At 41.3% G+C, this 21,313-nt stretch overlaps 1 protein-coding gene across 1 annotated transcript in view; it reads right to left on the bottom strand.

Moving 5' to 3' along the window:
• Positions 1-7,797: 7,797 nt before the first annotated feature.
• Positions 7,798-21,313, bottom strand: part of jph1a (junctophilin 1a) — a 39,325-nt gene continuing 25,809 nt past the window's right edge. Inside the window, exons 4-6 of the mRNA XM_061237589.1 lie at positions 13,134-13,762; positions 10,581-10,677; positions 7,798-10,356 (exon numbers count right to left, since the gene is read on the bottom strand). Of these exons, the coding sequence (XP_061093573.1) occupies positions 10,597-10,677; positions 13,134-13,762 (710 nt within the window). The 3' untranslated portion in view covers positions 7,798-10,356; positions 10,581-10,596. The remainder of the gene's footprint in view (positions 10,357-10,580; positions 10,678-13,133; positions 13,763-21,313) is intronic.

Raw genomic sequence — 21,313 nt, 5'->3', positions numbered from 1 at the left:
TATGCGTTATCCAACATCTTCTTTCATAAGTGAAGTGATATCAATTGCAAATGAATACAAACTCCTACAGAAAATTCAGGAACTGCTGTCAACCAAAAAACAAAACCTGAGTTGTATTATTATGAATTGTTCAATTATATTGTGCAACTGACGGTGGAATAAAAATAAATGTAACTGGGGTTAGGAGTTTAACAAATCTATATATTTTTTTCATTTTAGGGAAGACGGGGGATTACTCCAATGCATACCCTTGCCAGACATAATTTTGGAAGATATTAAACATCTAGAACATATTTAAACAAGGACATACTCATATTCCTTCCTTGGGCACAATGACATATCATCCAAAGGCTATGTAATTTGCCAGAACTTCCCATAGACAAAAATACCATTTATACAGTATAACCACAGAAGAATATTTTGTCTGACTGAAATTCAGGTAGTTTAATAAAGTTCAATCTCAGCCCAAAACAGGCAGCATACTGCAGTAACTCAAAAAAGCTTGAAATAAAACAGGGATTCTGTTTGTTGCATTTTACACTGGTTGAGTCAGAAAGCTGAAGAATGCAAGAGCCTACTGCTTAAATTCTCTAACTGAATCATTGAAAAACATAAAAATAATATATTCACTTGCGTAACAGCTATTTATGAATGTATCTATCATATTATGCTGACTAAGCTCAAATGAAATCTGATGAGCAAAGGATATGACTACCATAGTGTGCAATACAAGGGGCTGGCTATCCCCTATAACTGCACTTCAGGAAAATGTATATTTATATTTATTTAATGTGCTGTATTAAAATGATATTGATAGAATAAACACTCAGTGAGAACTTTATCACTTCAACTAAAAGCATAAAAGCAGGCTGATATGGTCAAGAGCTTCAGCTGTTTTTCAGACCAAATGTCAGAATGGAGAAGAAATGTGATCTTAATGACTTTGACTGTGGAATGATTATTGGTGCCAGAAAGGGTGGCTTGAGTATCTCAGAAACTGGAGGAAGGTGACTGTAATGCAAATAACCATACATTACAACAGTGATATGCAGAAGAGCATCTCTGAACACACAACGCATCAAATATCTAAGTGGATAGGCTACAGCAGCAGAAGACCAATAAGTCAAAATAAGTCTAATAAAAACCTAACCTCACTGTGTGTATATAAACAGTTCAGTTGCCTTCCAAGACCTGCATATCAAGGTCCTATTGCATAAGACCCAATTCAAAGTGGCTAATGGCAGATGTTTTGAATGGTTCAAAGTATTCCAAGTTTCTTTTCAGCTCTTGAGACTTGCATATTCCCGCTTTGAACATGTCTTCTGTCAGAGCTACTGTGTATGTGCAGCGATGTTATCAGTGATACCAGAGAGGGTGGAGCACTCTGCACCTGGCCGCCAGCTAATGAGGCGTGAATATTGTTAGCTGTGGTCGGTGTGCTTATCACGTCTCAGTTGCTCACAAAAACAAAACCGGTTGGAGAAATACTCAGGAGCCCAGCCCTTGTTTTTTGTCCGGGCTTGGGAGTTAGTCAGGAGCTCAGTAGAAAAATAAGAACAGACAGAGAGAGCCTTGGTAAAAAGCTGTTGCTCATGAAAATAAGAACATAGTTTGTCTATTCAGCTAATTCATAAGGTAAACATTCCTAATGCTTCCTTCATTGAAATTGTGTGTGTGCATATCTACTCAGATAAGTCATTTCTCCTATACTGACTGGTACAGCAGGACAGCTACAGTATAACACCTTGTAAAACATTCACTGGAGCAGTGGCCTTTTGAAAGCTGGTCCCTTTCACACCCATGAAACAGTGTGCTTCCTGTACCACAGTTCTCACTTCAAATCGTAGGCAAGCCCTGTTTGTACAGAAAGTGTGCTGGTGGGTTAACAGTGTGCACCGGGAGAGCTGGGAAGGCTGTCCACTCCAGAGAGTACCGCAAGGAACACAGACGGTGAAAAAAGAAAAGCCGAAAAGAACAAACAAACAGAAACATTTGTGCGGTGACCTTCCAGTCGCTCCCTCCGCTGTTTGTGATGACGATCAAATGAAACTCTGAGCTGCCGCCACTTTGAACGCTCTCAAATCTGACACCTCTGCAGCGGCAGCAGCTGCTGCCCGCTATTTTGGTGAGAGGGTAACCACAGAAATCTGAGCGGCAGGCCTCCCTGTTCACACACAGAGCTCAGACCGTTCGAATTAAGCTGTTGTCCAATGTCAGGGCAAATCAGCCCCATCGGGGACAGAAAGCTATTTTACCTTGTTAACCATTCAGTGAAAGATACCGCCACTTCCTGACCCACACAGGATGCACACACATAACTGACCATTGGGAAACTCTCACTTGAGCCCCCTAAAGTGCTTGAGTCCAGTCTGAGCTCCAGTGAGTTTATAGTTACCTCAAATGCATTAAAGGATTTCTTCTCTGTCCCCCGAGGGGCCAGTGCTGGCCCTGAGAAATACCCCTCCCTTAAAATGCAAGATATCACTTAATGTCTAGTGGGGGGAGGGAGGAGGGGACAGCACTTATATACTCTCAATTTTAGCATATACTCTATTTACTGTGTGTGTGCGTCTGTGTGTATGAACTAACTGGAAGTATACCCAGATGAAATATGGTATCAACATATTGCACCACTTATGATCAATATAGTAGCCTATATGAACAAAATGATTGCAGTATATTGCTCTATATTCCAATTATGTAAGTAATTTCAAAATGTAAATTATGGAATACATTTTATTCCTTTGAGTGAATTAAAATAATTAAGTCTCTCTTTCTAATGCAAAAATATTCAGGCAATATTTTCTCTGAACGATTGGTACTATCCTGGGACATCCAGCTTTGAACTGGGCTCATTGTTAACCCATGGGAGTGGGCCTGAGTGAAATAGAAGGGAACATATATCAATAATAGACCTTTAGTCTATGGGTAAGGATCACAGCATTACAGATGAAAAGGCAACGGGATTACCATCAACATTTGGAAGGCAGCATAGTGGTCTATGAGCATTTGCAATGTACAAAGGAAAGCAGCCTGTCACATTGAATTTACCACAAACCCATCTCAAAGCCTGAAGCCAGACTTGAGACATTGTTACTCTTTTGTCAGCTTAACCCCTGCAAGCTTGTACCATGTGACCTATACGACCTGACACTGGGCTCAAATGTAATTGTTTTATTACCCAGATATCTCATTCTATAGTTTGTGTGCATGAGATATTCTTTTCTATGTTAAATACATAGATAAAGATTTTCCTGTAATATTTGTATTTTTGTGTTTCTATTATGACAGCTGTCTTTTCGTTCTCTATACAGGAAAAAAACTAAATAAATTGGTTTTTATTATCTCTAGCATTTCTGCATGTGATAAAGGCAATATAATATCATTACAAACAACATAAATAAGTGCTTTCCTGTAGACAGCATGCACACAGTCAAGCAAATAATGGTACAAGACTGATTTTGAAATGTATGAATTCCTTGTATTTTTTCCAGCTGGCAAAGTCATATAAAAACATTTTATCACTGGCCAGTGCTATGGTTACACAATAAGGGTATTAAAGCAGCCTTAACCGCATTCACTTAATTGCGGTCGGTAAACGTATTACATGTGTCATTCTGAATTCAAAGTCTGCCATGGCAATCGGGGAGAAGTTCAGTAAATATAACGAATGTCATCTCATTAAGAGCTTAGCTTCAAAGACATGCCTTTCAGCCTGGTACAAAATGAGTGTGCCTTTCAATGCTAACTGAATGAGAGCTCACCGCACTCTGGGAAGGTTCCTGGCAGCCAGGGGAGGCTCACAAACAGAGCAGAAAGGTCATCCATGTAGTGGCCTTGCTTACTTTTCACACTCTGTGCATGCATGGACCATGGAAGAGAACCTTCCTGGCACGTTAAATATTTGACTCATACCGAGAGATATTGCTGGGTGCTGTATGATATGTGCTGTATCATATCACTGGGAAATGTATAGAATTGTATTACCCATGTGATCTGCTCTATCAAAATCAGTCGCATTGACCTCAAAACGTTTAGAAACTCCTTAAAAAAGTATCAAGGAACGTATATCCCATTGCATTTTGAGTGCCACCAAACCATGTTTTTGAGAAAAACGGATTCAAAGTTACATAATGCTGGGAGACTACTGACACTGGATAATGAAACTCTGGGGCTATAACTTGTCATCTTATGAGGAAAGATAAAAACAGGATCATTGAAACACATCCAAAAAGATAACATTTAGGCACATTTCTGAAATGCAAGGATTAAAACCGTCCATGTCTACAAACAAACAAATGTGCACATGTTCCAAAAAAAAAGATTGAATTTCTGCCCATCGACCGTGAAAGAGGAGCCACATGAGAAGCAAACAACGGTGACCTGACTGATTTGCTAATTGTGCCCTGGGGGATGTCAGGGAGAGTATGGTAGCTGCTGCTTTAGAATGTGATAAATGAACCAGTAATCACAGAATTTTCCCTGACCACAGAGCACGGTGCAGAATGAACACTGAGACATCTCATCTGCCCACTTTCACTACATGCAATACTTCTTTGCAAAACAGTTTCAGTTGAAAAGAGCAACATTGGATTTTTTCATGTAAATTCCAACAAATGTATACTGAAGTTGTCTTAACATTCCTAAAATATATGTATGACAAGACCTTGAAATTCCTCAATGAACCAACAGAATATTACAATACAATTACAGTCAACATCATATTCCGCCAGATTTCTTGGATCAGTACAGATAATCAATAAAACACTAAAATTTTATACAGCATGAAATAATTCAATATGGAGCACTATTTTAAGTTACTGTAAATGTTATATTAGCCATGAAGCTATCTTCACCATGGAAAGCGGATCCAGCCGTTACTCATGTCTCAGCAACAGATTTCAAAAACAGAGGTGATGACATCCTCTCCCTGCTTACAAGCTGAAATTCAATTTAGAAACATAGAGTCAGGTTTTGGAGGTGGTATAGGTCTGGGCCACAAAAGGAATTGCTTAATAAATAGTGACCATAGATCAATTCCCTTCTTTGTAGGTATGTTTCTGTCCTCTAGTCCAATGGGTGAAACATCCACGGTGTGACCCTCTATTTGTTCTGTGACTTTCCTCTTCTCCTGCAGATTGGACACCTTGTAATTAGGGCACATTTCCAACCAGAAAGGAAACCTTATATATGTTATAGTACATACCTACATACCACAGTGGGGTTCAGAAATGAACAGCTAATATGTCATGCATGACTGCTGCATGGTGCATAGATCAGATAATGCTGCAATTACACAAGGATTACAATGGCAACTGAATTCTTCCTGTAATGAGATCTTTGTGTCTAAATGCCTCTGTGAGACAAGATCAGTCATCCTGTAGTCATCTTGTAATTATACCATTGTATCAAAAGGGAGAAAGATGGGACAGGTGTTAAGTGTGCTGTTTCTTCTTCTTTATCAAAAGCAAATCTCAGCTGTTTCTTTGCTCATTAACATACCATGCCACCCGCCTAAAAATGCTAAGCTACATCTTGCATTCCCTATAGGCCAGGGCCACGCTTGCCATAGTAACAAATGGCCCTTGTCTTCCTGACATGTCCCTTCATAAGGGAACATATACTTAACCCCTTAAGTATAACTCCTTTTCTTGACACAAGCTTAAACGTGACACACCCAAAATAAAATGGTTACCTTTTTTGAACCCTGACTACAGGCATAATCTATTCCTCTTCTGAAAGGTAACCCTTTGGGATTTGTTTTTCAAGAGAGAATTACTCCAAATACAAATACTGGTCAGAACCGGTTATACTAGCACTCATTGTGTTTGAAAGACTCTATACTAAACATAGATAATATAATTTGTATGAACAAGTACGTTTATAGAAGTATACAACGGCAAAACGGACAACAATGGTAATTCCTCCAGAGAAATTCTGAGTAAACAATGGACATTCTCAGAGTTCAATGTTTCAACGTGTGTCTTCTTCGAGTTATCACATTTTTAGAATGAGAAACTATTATATATTTTTTCCACTGGACGCTTGCTGTGAAAAGGACATTGACATGACCTTATTTCTTGTAGTATGTAGATTTACATCACATTACATTGCATTACATTAATGGCATTTGGCAGACGCTCTTATCCAGAGCGACATACAGTTGATTAGACTAAGCAGGAGACAATCCTCCCCTGGAGCAATGCAGGGTTAAGGGCCTTGCTCAAGGGCCCAACAGCTGTGCGGATCTTATTGTGGCTACACCGGGATTAGAACCACCAACCTTGGGTGTCCCAGTCATTTACCTTAACCATTACACTACAGGCCACCATTCTAAAATGAAGGTGAGATCCACACTTGTTTTGCCACCAACATGTTACAAAATAAGGAACCTATTATCACTTAAGCAATGCCATCTTAAAATAGGTTATATAGATCGAACCGTGAGTTGTAACGCTTTCAAGCATATATCATGTTACCATAGTGATTCAAAATTTCACCCTGATAAAAAGAATGAATGCAAAAAACCCTGAAGGGGTTAAAGGCCAGCGTTTGCAAAGGATGTATGTCTGAATCAGTGCCAACATTCTGTGCTTTGAATAGAAACATGTTTTAAACTCACTGGCTGCTGTCATGGACATCGCTACTGGTTCAATATGCAATATATTCATATGCAATCAGTAGTCTCTTACTGCTAGTCTATATACTGTATAATTTCATTTATAAATGAAAGCATATTGACTTGTACAGAAATTCAGATTAAATTATCATTCAAATACTACACCTTTTGGAATAAATAAAAAAAATATTTGATTTACAAGCCCAGTTCCTTAAAGGTACAATAGGTAAGATTTTTGTGTTAAAACATTGTTACAAGGCCATTATGAATCAATTCTTATCATTGGAAAAGGCTGACTGACATGTTGATTCACCTTCTGGCTGTGTTTATAATCCTTAAATTCACGTTTCAAAGTGTACATTTGTCGGGCCGTCACTCTGTATCAAAACATTGTACCGCTGTACAACAATTAAATAGTTCATTGGTTGAAAATTGGTTCTAATTGCCACAGCGAATGGCGTTGGGGCTTGTTCTGATAGTTCGTGTAGCTGACCAAATTGTACTCCAGACAAGCGATCACTGAAACTCTGTATACTATTCGTTATTATCCAAGCAAAGAATACATAACTAGTTGTAAAATGTGTTGTGGTTTCAGGTTGTTTATTGTTGCAATTCCTCTTTTGACCGTTAGGAGTCCAAAATTACCTATTGTACCTTTAACCAGTGATTGAGTCTTCTGGTGTGACTGGAGATGACATAAAGCTGTGCAGTGATTAAAATGGGAGCTTGTTTAAAATGGGTCACTCCAAAGGGGAATATTTTACATACATCTGACATGAGGACGTTGCTGCATAAAAATAGGATTCTCATAGCATGACATTCATATTTAATTAAAAAAGCGGACCACGTGTTTAATCTTCTCTTTTGATGTGAAACGTCATTTGTATATTGGCTACAAGTGATTCTCAATCTCTTTGCTGTCCTCAGACGATGAACAATACCTTTTCTACAATGCAAATAATAATGTGATAACATGTTACTGAGCCAAAACATCTCATATCCTCTCCATTATGATGATGCCTGCGTCATGTGACATGGTACTTGTATACCAGACAGGACAGGTAAGTTTGATAAAGGAAAAGAACAGGCCAATCACACCAGGAGATTGGAAGATATTCTGTGGAATATATATTAAAGGACAAAAGCATGGACAGAAAGAAAATGAAAAACACAATGAATAAGTTGGAGTCTTTATTATTTCTCCTTGAAATACATCTCCAAAACACAGAAATCCTTGGGGTTTGATGGACAGAAAATATCAAAAGGTCTTACAGCTCAGCTTGTTAACATGGTTTCATTGCTGTTAATATTCTATTCAAACAGTAAAATATTTAAATATGTTTACTGGCAGCAGACTGCTGTCCAAAATGTAGTGTATATTACAGTGATCAATTACAAATATGATGTTGTGTTGTCAAATGCTGCATAAATTACATTGACCAATTACAAACAAGTTCTTTTTTGTCAAAATACAGCTGTGCACATTTTAGAAAAATACCAACAAATACCAGATTCTGAACTGTGCTTTGTAAAAATGCTTATAAATAGTATATAATCTATATAATCCATCCCTACATGCATTTCTGCTTTTCAAAAATGTCCAAAATACATTTAACCCTTAGTCATTGCAGATTTGATATTTTTGCGAAAACTGGAGGGAAAATAATCTAAACAAAAAAGCATTATACATCGGTCCATAAAGGGTTAAACAGTTTGACATATTCGCATAAAAATAGCCAACTGCATAACTATGTTAATCACAACTATATTTGTGATTAATATAGATGGAGAGTGTCTGTTTCTATATTTTAATCATGTTTATTTGAAAAAAGACAGTTGGATTTTTCATTCTAATGTTGTCCTCCTTCCACACAGGCCACATATAGCGACGCAGTCTGAACACACTTCTGTAAAAAACATCACTGTTACTGCACATGATGTAACGAGCAGCTGACCACTCTGTATGATATCCTTTGTTGCATGTAGTATAGTGTGTAAACAAACCATGCAAACTACGGTTTAAATTAAACTGCCACAAAGATAGCTTCACTTTTTCAACCCCCCCTTTCATTGACCAACAGTTGAAACAACACATATCATTAGTGGTATGCTATATAAATAAATGATACCATTGCAGTGATAACAGCACAAACATACATACATTAAATAAAGCTAATAAAATCATCATGCTGTAGGCCTGCCAGCGAAAAAAAGAACAAAACATGTGCAATCAAGTGTTTTAAATGCAATGAAACAAAAAAAAAAAATAACGCTCCCAATGTTTGTGATGGTAGGATGCTCCACACCACAGAACTAAGATGAACACATTGTCTGGTTTTATGAGGTGAGCAATAGAACTACATTCATTCCCATGTGGCTACTGGCTCTACCTGCATGTATTTAGCACAATATTCTGGGGGGTGGGGGTGGGCAGGGGGGTGCTTGGGGTCGTTGAATTTCCAATCTCACAAACATGCAAGCGAGCACAAGTTCAGAACTAGAGCTGTTTTACTAATCTGGCTAACTGCTGACCAGATTTTTGCAGATTATTTGGAGGCAGAAATAAAAATTATTTGTAGAAAAAAAGCCCATGCTCAACAGTCTATGCTTTTGTTACAACATAATGACAGTTTATTTGAATTATTCTTTTAAAATCAATAAATAACATAATTGTATAAGACTTTAAAATTCATTCACATAGTGTTTCTACAGATTGCAACAGCAGGCTTTCATACAGGCAAACCAAATATTCAGTTTCAGATCTCTCCCATGTTAATTTGAACAAGGTTTTTATGTAATATGGTAAATGGTTTTAATAAATAAATTTTGACAACAGTTAAAATTACTAGAAACCATTCATTGCTAAAATAAATCCCTCTTTAAAAAAATAAAACATATTGCACTTTCATCAAAATTAGAATAATATGAATTGTTATGAGAATTGTTATGATACCAAAAAGGGGCAGAACTCTTGATAAAAATCAATATAATTTGTCACACTCCCAAGCACAATATTTTAGACTGTCTTATGGCTGGAAAAAAATAAATAAATAAAATGAAAATAAAGCAACAACAAAACAAAACAAAAAGAAAAGAATTGAATTAAAACAGTACCATGCATGGGCGTGTCTAGTCAGGATCTTGTAAAAGGGAAAAGAAGGCTGATGTTTGGAGAAGCGGCAGCAGTAGGTAATGGAATAAGACGGGTGTCTGACGCTGTTAGACGTGTTTGATTTCTCCTATTGAGTGAAGAGTGTGCACTGGAACACTCTCCCTCTGCAGCAAAGTCCTCTGAACCAATTCCTCTGGCAGCCGTTTGTACATCTCGCCACTAAAACGTCAGATGGTAAAATAGTAAGGCAGCTGTTCGCTTCCGTCAACTAAAAGTGCATCTCCGTACATTTCCAAGTTAAGTCCCTCTCCCTGCCAGGGCAGATGGAGTAGCCATGCACTTCAGTGGTTAGGGCTTCGATCAGCAGATTTTTTTGGGTTTTCCCAACACGACTGCTTGCTTCAGCTTTCACTGGACCCCCAAATGAGCCACAAATCATCTGCAGGGAGTTCAGTGGCCCCCGACCGAATGTTCTGAGTCTCATCTTTCTCCTGTGTTTCACTCTAAGTCCCATCCTTCTTTGCCTGTGTCTGAGTATGACTGCCGCCAGGATCTTTCGTTTTTTAAAAGACGTTGACACAACCGCAGAGAATTAGGGCCAAGGCCACTAGTTGTCATGACTTCGCTGAAGGGTCAAAATGGTTAGAAGGTTAAGTAATAATGTTCAATAACATTCTGGCATGATGTATTATTTTAAATAATAGGGCATTTTCTATTTTGTAAGAAAGATGAACTAAAACACAATATAACACCTGAGCACTACGATGACATCTGAAATGGGCATGTCTCTTTCATAGTCTATCAAAACAAAAAACACCCTCAGGAAAGGCAGAAGAAATGAATGCTTACCTGAGCTGTACTTCACTCATGTCAGGAAGTGGACAAAAAGGATTGCTAAACCAATATTCAACAGCATTACAAGGGCAACCAAAATTGAGTTAGGACCCTGCAAAGTAAAAAAAGACACAAAATAATCAGCAGAATAGTGCACACAAGCAGAATATCCATGTTTGTTCCATAACCATACACATATTGCCCCACACACAATATGTACTGATCAATACCTCTCCTATTACAATCACAGAGTCATTAGGTGGGTCTCAGATGGTGTAAGGTTGAACCAAGGACAAGGTAGTTAAATTACTCCATAAACTGTGCATCAGCAGTATCCAGAGATTCCTTCAATATTCCTTCTATGTGGGTCATCATTAAAAATATCGAAGCAATGGGGATTGCTGTTGTCTACACAGGCTGTAACTGTAACAGCCAATGATGTAGGGACGTGTTTGTGCCAGGACGGTGAAGCCACTCATAGACTGAGACACAAGAAGCATTGACAGTGACCTATGCCATGAGTTTCCATGAACGGAAACCAGTCTCTCAGCTGCAAATACATTCAGCCTTTTCAAAGATGGCTAGCTCAACCATTACATCACCAACATTGATAGAATGTCCATAGTTGAACTGCATAAGTCGATGCCAAGAGAACTAAATCCATAATCATTAACAAGGAGAAACATTGATAGAATGTCCATTGTTTACTTAGAATTTCTCTGGAGGAATTATACATTTTGTCCATTTTGTTGTTGCATACAAGTATGCATATATAGAATGCTATTATTTACATTTTGTATAGGTGCTCTGCAACAAGATCAGTCCACCTATCGAGTTATCAAGCAGCCACTCTGTATAGGCATTGTCCCTCTCCGTGAGCAAGCAACTATAGTATCTTATGCTCAGCATCCAGCCAGCTATGGATATGGTATTACAGTAGTGACTGAGTAGCATCTAAACTAATGAAATTATGTTTCGAATGGTGAATAGTTTGCTAGGCTTGCATAAAACAACAAACATTTTTTCACCTGCATAAACAAACAGTTTTTTAGTATGCACGTTCAGACAATTACACAGCAGCAGTTCTTGGAACTTTATGCTGAAAAAGATTGTTTTACAACTCCACAGAAGGCTCATGGGATTTTTGACTTGTTGATGGGGGTTGGCTTTTTGACAAAAATGTCCATCAGTGCACCTGAATCAATATATTCGTATACTACATGTTATTATTGCAGTTATTATTATTATTTTTACAATGTTCTGGATCTGCTGCTGCCAGAGGGGAGAGCAAGGAGGGGAGGTTGAGAGGGAGAGGTATAGGGAGGGTAACAGGCAGGCAGGGAGTGAGAACACCTTTTTCAGGAAATTTCTGGAAACTTCCAGGATAATTTAGTTTACAATATTTCGTATTTTACACCCATCATATCATCTGGTTACCATGTGTCCTTTTGAAGTCTTCAAATGGCCTTTTTGGAAACCCATCTAGACATAGCTTAGAAAAGGCAATGGAGAATGCTCAGCACTGTGGTTGTGGTGCCATTATGTTTCTAAGCCCACATTCATCTCTATCCACCCAAATTTTGGTGAGAAACAAATACTGTGTTTATATATACTTCTGTAACTTTGTTTCAGTAATATTTAGAGCAATTCTGATAAACCCCTAGGGTCACATTTCAGAAGAGACCAGGATTATGCCTGTAGTCAAAAGGGTTCAATAATTGTAGTAACCATTTTATTTTGTGTTAAGAAAGGGGGGTGAAACATAAGGGGGGTATGATGAATTACTGTATTAAAAGTGTGGCTTTTTGTTCACTGCATGCTAATATGTTAATATATTGATGGAGGGATGTGAAGGTGTATCTTGGACACACAGATTGAGATATTTCCAAATGTCCGTGCCCATTGAGAGGTGACAGGAAAGTGAGGACAGCTCTGTGAAAGAAATGGGTCATTGTAGATGGACAATAAGTCCTCTATGACAATGAAGGAAACAGAGACATGCAGGACTGTTGAGTGGACAGGAAAATAAGTTATGGAATTAGAGCACTGCACATGTGGTGAATGCCTCCCAATGAACACCAAGTACTATACCAAACCAGTGACAATAAGGGAATGTGTCTATGCACATGTCTGTGTTTGACTGGCTCAAGATGTGTTTTCTGTATCTTGCTTTGGACCTGTGGAAGAGAACCTAATAGATGGATGTCGTAAAGGTGTGAGGCAGCAGGGGGATGCCCATGGTAAACACTTCCTGAGGAAAAGAGGACACATTGGGACAGTGATAGAAGGATGACTCTCTAGCTACCAGCCTGACTCCTTCTCGGGACTCAGAACTTACACTTGCACATGAACCAAGAAAGATTGTGTTAAGATTCAATATTAGCAAAGGCCTAGGCTTGTCAACTGAAAGTAAGGAGAATGTCATAAAAATACTCTTTGGTTAAAGGGAAGAGGCAGTGATGGTACCTACAAACCTGATCTACAGTATGAAACTACCTCTATGGTTTCGAGTTCACTGAACCTTCCTCAGAGAGACCATCTTTAGACTGACAAAAAAAAAGCTCTTACTGATTCTTCCTCTAGGAAGTCGCTGGTGATTTCCATGCTGGCCTTCTTTGTTTCTGCTAGGCTCTTTGGCTTCAGAGAATCTTGTTTCCTGAGTTTGACCTCAGTTGCAGCAGGCTTTGCCGTTGGGGGTTTGGGGCTGGGTGCTACGAGCTGCTTTGGGGGTGGTGGCATCCGGGCGAGTGCGGATTGGGTCAGTTCGCGCTCCTCATCCTCTTCAGGTTCTGGGGGAGGGAGTGTCACTTGGGTCTTCACATAGTAACTGTGATACTGGGTGTGCAGCTGCCCGTTGCCTGGATTGAGGGGCTCTGGTTTTTTGGGAGGTTTAGGCGGGGCAACTTCCTGTACCACTGAGGTTCTAGAGGGTGCCTTGGCGATTTTGGTAGGTGCGTTTTCAGCCACAACGACCTTTTCCTCTTTGCTCAGCTTTCGGCTGGTGGTGCTGTTGCTCTGCTGGTGTATCTTCTTGATGGGTGAGGGTGGAGGCGTGGTGTGAGATTTTTTGGCTGAGGAGTGGGAGTGAGTTGTGCCTTTCCGGTTTACATGGGGACTTCCTGATGGGGACTTTTCTTTCTTTTTCTCTTCTTTGATCGCCACGGGTTCAATAAATGTCTGCTTGATATATTCAAGGCCTGGACAAAACACACAGAAAACATGATTTGTTATTCATTTAGACTGTCCTTATGAAGTATAAACTGACAATTATAGAGGGATTACAAATTCATTTGAGCCAGTCAACACAAACAATCTCTGATTCATACAGAGTTCAAAAGAACAAATAGGGGGATGGAGCTCCCTATTACTCTGGGCTTGATGAAGCAAAATGAAACTCTCCTATTACAGACTGTATAACAACAGAACACAATATATGGTTGTTCTATTACAGAATATCACAAATGATAATGGGCCATCATTTGTATGGTCCATTTTTGCTGTCAATAACTACATTTATATGTACAATTCACATTTTAAATAACTTGGCATTCACCAGAAAGTTGTTATAGTGTTAAGATATACTACTGCTGTGCCCTTGAGTTTTAGCATGGCTTCTTAGCACATGCCTTTTCATCTGTAGTTTTTTTCTATATTGGGTTATGTAAAATACCGAACAGCTGCTTCACTAATTATTCAATGGATTTAAGTTCAATCAGTCAAACGAAGGCTTTTATCTAATACAAACACAATGAGCAGGACATCTAGAGGACATTTTCAGATCATCAGCTGTAATTAAGGTTTGAAAACATTTCTATGTGGCAAGTCCTGACACAGTAATGTGTTGAAGCTCTACTTCCATTTTTTTATCCTCAGCTTTTGATGACTTTAGTCATGAATAGAACAGAATAGTGATTAATATCATGAACTGAAATGGTTACAGTTGTAATATATAAAAAAGGGAGGGATGTTTGGTTGATGAAAGTTAGCTAATTATGGCAATAAGAAATTAAAAAAACATATGATCTACTCATTATAAAGTATAAAAATAAATGTGTCAACACAGTCCAGATGAAAATTAATCATTTATTTGTGAGGAAAAACAACAAATTAACCCAAAAAGGCTGAATGTATTGCCATGCAATAATCGATAAGAGATTGTCCATAGTGGGGGGTTTGATGAAGCTCTTGCTTTTTTGAGATTGCTTCCATTTTCCTGATTTCTCTCAAAGCCAAAATCCTCTCAAAGCTGATGACACCAGGCCCAACCCTTATTGCATATTTTCCCCAAAGAGGCACAATGTATGAGGTGTATAGTTAACTCTTGTGCAGTCTTAACATTCTGTATACTCCCCTTGTCCTAAAGGTACAAAATTACCCGCATTCCCTAAACCCCTAAAATAAAGCAGCTTCATTTAATTTATATTTTTCAAATATATTTTGCATGAAGAAATAACCTGTCACTCATCACAAATGTTGTCATCAAATTTCAAGTTTAAAAAATAGAATTTAGGGTTTTTTTCTGCTGTTAAACATAGTGGCGGGTCATTTTTGACCCTTAAGACAACACAAGGGTTAACTAAGAGAGAACATTTCTGGAATACCACTTGGTTATGTAGACTGAGACAGTTAAAATGGACAGGACGGAAGCAATCTTTGCCAACGCCTCAAAGGATGCTTTATCACAGTCCTAAGTTGTCTTATCAGTCCAATCAATCTTATTTTGGGTGCCAAGAAAATTAAATCTGGATGTTGAGACACATATTAAAAATAAATTGTGCACGCAGCTTTTGGACTGCTTGTACCTAACACATTGCAGGACATTACTCAGAAAGTCACAAGCTGTCACGCAGCAGAGAAAAGTTTAAATAATTGCCTGCATCAATAAAACAAGGACCTCCTCCAGCTCATCAATAAAACATGAACCAATGCAGTTCACTCTGCTGAGCGAGGAAATCACCCACTCAGCGGAATCTTTAATGATACACTACCTCTGCCTGACTAATCCCACAGTAATATCTGTACAATCAATTCAACTGAGATGCACAGTAATTAAATCTTTGCTTATGTCTGAGCTTAATAACCTGTGGACCTTTAATAACCTGTGTTACATTACATTTCAGTCTATTAACACAGTGAAAGAAATGGCTTGGATCAAAACTTGGCCTTGAATAAGGAACATAAGGATTGCTTTGTACTTTATACTGAACTCAAAAGATATTCTGGCATTAGTAATGCATCATTGCTCTGCCTTGTCCAAATGGCTAAGATATTGCTATTCCTGGTTGGGGTCAGTTGCGATGTCAGTCAGCTATTTAAAATGCAAACATTACATTCATTCAGGAAATACCACTGGCAATAAACTTGCCTGTAATGCACTTCTAAACTCACCCATGTGAGTCTCAATTAATCTTAAAGCGATTTGAAACCTCCTCTCTAAGGAATCGCCACCTTAACGTGGTGGAGGGGTTTGTGTGTCCCGGAGATCCTGGGAGCTATGTTGTCGGGGGCACTAGCGTTAGCCCCCAGTAGGGTCTCCCAAGGCAAATTGATCCTGGGGGAGGGGCCAGACTAAGAGCGATTAAAAGACTCCATGACAAGGCCTCACAAGTATCAAGATACCTTGCCCGGAAAAGGGAAACTGGTGGCCGGGCCTTATCCCATGGGGCCCGGCCGGGCACAGCCCGAATTGGTCATGTGGGGCTGCCGCCCTGTGGACTCACCACCTGCAGGGGTCGGCATCGGAGTCGGGTGCTTTGCCCAACGGGCAGTAGGCAAAGGCCGGGATCCGGGGGTGCTGATCCTCAGCATCGCAGATTGGTTCTGGGGACGTGGAACGTAACCTCTGGTGGGGAAGGAACCGGAGCTAGTGCGTGAGGCGGAGCGGTACCAACTAGATATAGTTGGGCTCACCTCCATGCACAGCACTGGTTCCGGAACCAAACTCCTGGAGAGGGGCTGGACTCTGTTCTTTTCTGGAGTTGCTCAGGGTGAGAGGCGCCGGGCGGGTGTGGGGATACTCACAAGCCACCGGCTGAGCACCACTGTGTTGGAGTTCCACCCGGGGAACGAGAGGGTCGCCTCTCTGCGACTACGTGCTTATGCACCAAACGGCAGTTCAAAGTATCCAGTCTTCTCGGAGTCACTGGGCGGCATCCTGGAAAGGGTGCCACCCGGAGACTCCATAGTTCTGCTGGGCGACTTCAACGCTCACGTGGGCAATGACGGAGAAACCTGGAAGGGGGTGATTGGGAGGAATGGCCTGCCCGATCTTAACCCGAGTGGTGTCTTGTTATTGGACTTCTGTGCTGGTCATGGATTGTCGATAACAAACACCATGTTCAAGCATAGGGTAGCTCATAAGTGTACTTGGTACCAGAGCGCCTTAGGCCAAAGATCGATGATCGACTTTGTGCTCGTATCATCTGATCTGCGGCCGTATATCTTGGACACTCGAGTGAAGAGAGGAGCAGAGCTGTCAACTGATCATCACCTGGTGGTGAGTTGGATCAAGTGGGCGGGGAGGCTGCCGGACAGACCTGGTAAACCCAAACGTGTAGTGAGGGTGAACTGGGAACGTCTGGCGGAGGCCCCCGTCCACAAGGTCTTCAACTCCCACCTCCGGAGGAACTTCTCACGCATCCCGGGAGAGGCTGGGGACATGGAGTCCGAGTGGGCCATGTTCAAAGCCTCCATTGCAGAGGTGGCAAGCAGGAGCTGTGGCCAGAAGGTCATCTGTGCCTGTCGGGGCAGCAACCCAAGAACCCACTGGTGGACACCAGCAGTGAGGGACGCCGTCAAACTGAAGAAGGAGGCTTTTTGGGTTTGGCTGGCCCGGGGGTCCCCTGAAGCAGCAGACAGGTACCGGGTGGCCAGAAGGGCTGCGGCTCTGGCAGTCGCTGAAGCAAAAACCCGGGTATGGGAGGAGTTCGGGGAGGCTATGGAGAAGGACTTTCGGTTCGCCTCGAGGAAGTTCTGGCAAACCATCCGACGACTCAGAAAGGGAAAGCAGGGCTTGTCTCAGGCTGTTTTCAGCAGGGGAGGAGAACTGCTGACCCGGACTGGGGATGTTGTCGGGCGGTGGAAAGAGCACTTTGAGGAACTCCTGAACCCGAACAACACGTCCTCTGCGGAAGAGGCAGAGCCCGTAGACTTGGGGCAATCTGCACCTATATCCCTGGCGGAAGTTGCTGAGGTAGTCAAAAAGCTCCTCAGCGGCAAGTCGCCAGGTGTGGATGAGATTCGCCCTGAGATGCTGAAGGCTCTGGACATTGTTGGGCTGTCTTGGCTGACACGCCTCTTCAGTGTCGCGTGGAGGTCGGGGACAGTACCTGCAGAGTGGCAGACCGGGGTGGTGGTCCCCATTTAGAAGGGGGACTGGAGGGTGTGCTTCAATTATCTGGGTATCACACTCCTCAGCCTCCCCGGGAAAGCTTACTCTAGGGTGCTGGAAAGGAGGCTCCGACCGATGGTCGAACCTCGGATTCAGGAGGAGCAATGTGGCTTCCGTCCTGGTCGTGGAAGAGCGGACCAGCTCTTTACCTTGGCGGGGTTGCTGGCGAGGTCATGGGAGTTTGCCCATCCAGTCCACATGTGCTTTGTGGACTTGGAGGAGGCTTTCGACCGTGTCCCCCGGGGAACCCTGTGGGGGGTACTGCGGGAGTATGGGGTACCGGGGCCGTTTTTACGAGCCATCCGGTCCCTGTATAACAAAAGTGAGAGCTGTGTCCGCATCCTCAGCACAAAGTCAAGCACGTTTCCAGTGGGTGTTGGACTCCGCCAAGGTGCCCCTTGTCACCGGTCCTGCTTGTGATATTCATGGACAGGATCTCAAGGCGCAGCCGAGGTGAGGAGAGTGTCCGGTTTGGTGACCTCAGAATTGTGTCTCTGCTTTTTGCGAATGACGTGGTTCTGCTGGCTTCATCGGACCGTGACCTTCAGCATGCACTGGAGCGGTGTGCAGCCGAGTGTGGCCGGGATGAGAGTCAGCACCTCCAAGTCTGAGGACATGGCTCTCTGCCGGAAAACGGTGGATTGCTCCCACCGGGTTGGGAACGAGTCATTGCCCCAAGTGAAAGAGTTCAAGTATCTCGGGGTCTTGTTCACGAGTGAGTGTAGAAGGGAGCGTGAGATCGACAGGCGGATCGGTGCAGCATCAGCAGTAATGCGGGCGTTGCACCGGACCGTTGTGGTGAAGAGGGAGCTGAGCCGGAAGGCAAAGCTCTCGATTTACCAGTCGATCTACGACCCAACCCTCACCTATGGTAACAAGCTTTGGGTAGTGACCAAAAGAACAAGATCGCGTATACAAGCGGCCGAAATGAGCTTCCTCCGTAGGGTGGCCGGGCTCAGCCTTAGAGCTCGGACATCTGGAGGGAGCTCGGAGTAGAGCCGTTGCTCCTTCGTGTCGAAAGGAGCCAATTGAGGTGGTTCGGGCATCTGATCAGGATGCCTCCCGGGAGTCTCCCTTTGGAGGTTTTTCCGGGCTCGTCCAACTGGGCGGAGACCCCGAGGTAGACCCAGAACCCGCTGGAGAGATTGTATATCTCTCCTGGCCTGGGAACACCTCGGGATCCTCCAGGAGGAGCTGGAATGCGTTGCTGGGGAGAGGGACGCCTGGAATACCCAGCTTAGCTTACTGCCACCGCGACCCGACTCCGGATAAGCGGGTGATAATGGATGGATGGATGGATTTCAAACCTGAATATAATCTTTTTTTTAGTTTCCAGGACTTCTCTTTTTGTGAAGATTTATCAGGGGTGCCAATAATTATGGAACCTGTTTTTTGGGGCTATAATTGTTCTATTTGAAAAATATAAGACTTTGGTTGATTCCATTGAATAATGAATAAAGCATACTACTTTACACATGTTGGAAAATAAAGCTATGTCAATACCTGTATTATTTTTTAGTTTAAACACTGAAAAAATGTACGTGGATTTTTTTTTTACTGGATTTACTGAATCCACTGAGCTTAAATTATTTTCTGACTAAATTTAAGTGGCTAAATATGGATACCTGAATATGAACATTCAGTCAATAAGTACATTTTACTTAATAATTACCTGTTTCAAATTTTTGTATTTTAAAAAATATTTACAATATTGTATGTAGTAAGTAATACTTAACCAAACTATGTAAAAACAACATATTTTAAAATGGCAAAAGCCGTTAAAAATAACGCAATATAAGCTGTTATATATATTGAATGCAGACTCGCGTTTGCTCATTTCCAGTTACAGAACTAATTTCCTTAATTCACTACCACTGCTTCACAGCGAGAACCAGTTTAAAGAGCGAGAAAAATGACTTCAACAAGCACAATACAAGGGGAGTCATATTCACACATCCAATCTCCTACATGGTGCTAATTCACATTCAGCTGAACAACTGTCTACATGAGGCTATTGCTAAACACAAAGTGCTACTGTACCACTTAAATTTCCTTCTCACTCTTGCTGTGACGCACAGAACTCTGGGAAAGTGGGCGATGGAATAGTGGCTTGTGGCATAACTTGCATAAATATCGCAAATATTGCTGGGTATTAAAGATCATAGATATTGATTTCAAGAGAGACAACAAACCAAAAAATAGTATCTAACACATTAAATAAAGTGAAGTAAAAGCAAAGACATCCTATTTTCTTATATAAATAACTAAAATGGCCATGGTTAGATTTACAGGCCCAAAACATTTTTTTCAGTGGCAGCACGTCTGTTTTTATGAAGATTTATCAGGGGTGCCAATAATCCTAGAGCCCACTGTATATACACTTGGCCATGAGGATAATAATTCATGTTTTTCTTTATTGTACAGTTATCCCAGATACAGATCTATTTGCCAGTAAATGTCTTTGTTTCAATAGCATAATCCTGTATGACCATGTTTTTCTGCCTCATTGAACAGACAGATGCAGAACATAATAGACATCCTGCCCCATTAAAAATGAATATTCCGAATACACATCCACTACTGACCCTAATTCTAGATGAGCATCCACAATGAATGAATACACCAAGGCTGGGGATCTGCAGAAGCTGTGTAGTCTGCTGCCAGAGGAGGAGCGATGCTAATACATCTGTGGCCTTTATAAATGAGGTTACCACGCTGCCGTTGTCAGAAAAATCAAATCCACTCAGGGCCTGTGCAGCTCGGGTGAAGTGCAGCTTTCAGCGCACAAATGAGGTCAGGGAGCAAAAGAAAGGATTCCTTCCCTCCTTATCTGTGCCAAACCCGGCCGTGTGATTTAGCGGCACGTTCACTGTGACTCTAAGATGTTACAAGTGCAATTTCTGGTGATTTTTTTATTTTTAGGAAGAGCCACACAACCTCCTGCCTTTTCAATTAAGACACGGCTGAATTAGTGACATTCAGAGCTGCTCATCATGCAGGCAGATGGAGCAGCAGAGCTTTCATTGTTTGCAAAGATTAGTGATCATCAGTCATACAGACACCAGAAATGGCCCGAGTAAGCCGATTGTGCACATTCACATGCAGTAGGCCTGACACTCTGAGTCATGCTGTAACCCATTGTGTTTTTGTATAGTGTCCGAACAGCCTATACGTATATCAATTCCCAGGTAATGAACCTGTGCTTATCAAGGCAGTGAAAAACAGGCACGTGTATTGATTTCGATATCCTGTATGCGCTAGAATACAGTAATTCAGTAAACAAAATAGCATTGCTTTTCAGGCTCATGTGTCCTTTTCCACACGACTGAATCACAAAGAACATACCGTATATGAATTA

This window comes from Conger conger, chromosome 4 (assembly GCF_963514075.1).
Source record: "Conger conger chromosome 4, fConCon1.1, whole genome shotgun sequence".
NCBI lineage: Eukaryota > Metazoa > Chordata > Actinopteri > Anguilliformes > Congridae > Conger > Conger conger.
Note: the sequence above shows the minus strand (reverse complement) of the source record. Positions and strands in the feature narration are given on the sequence as shown.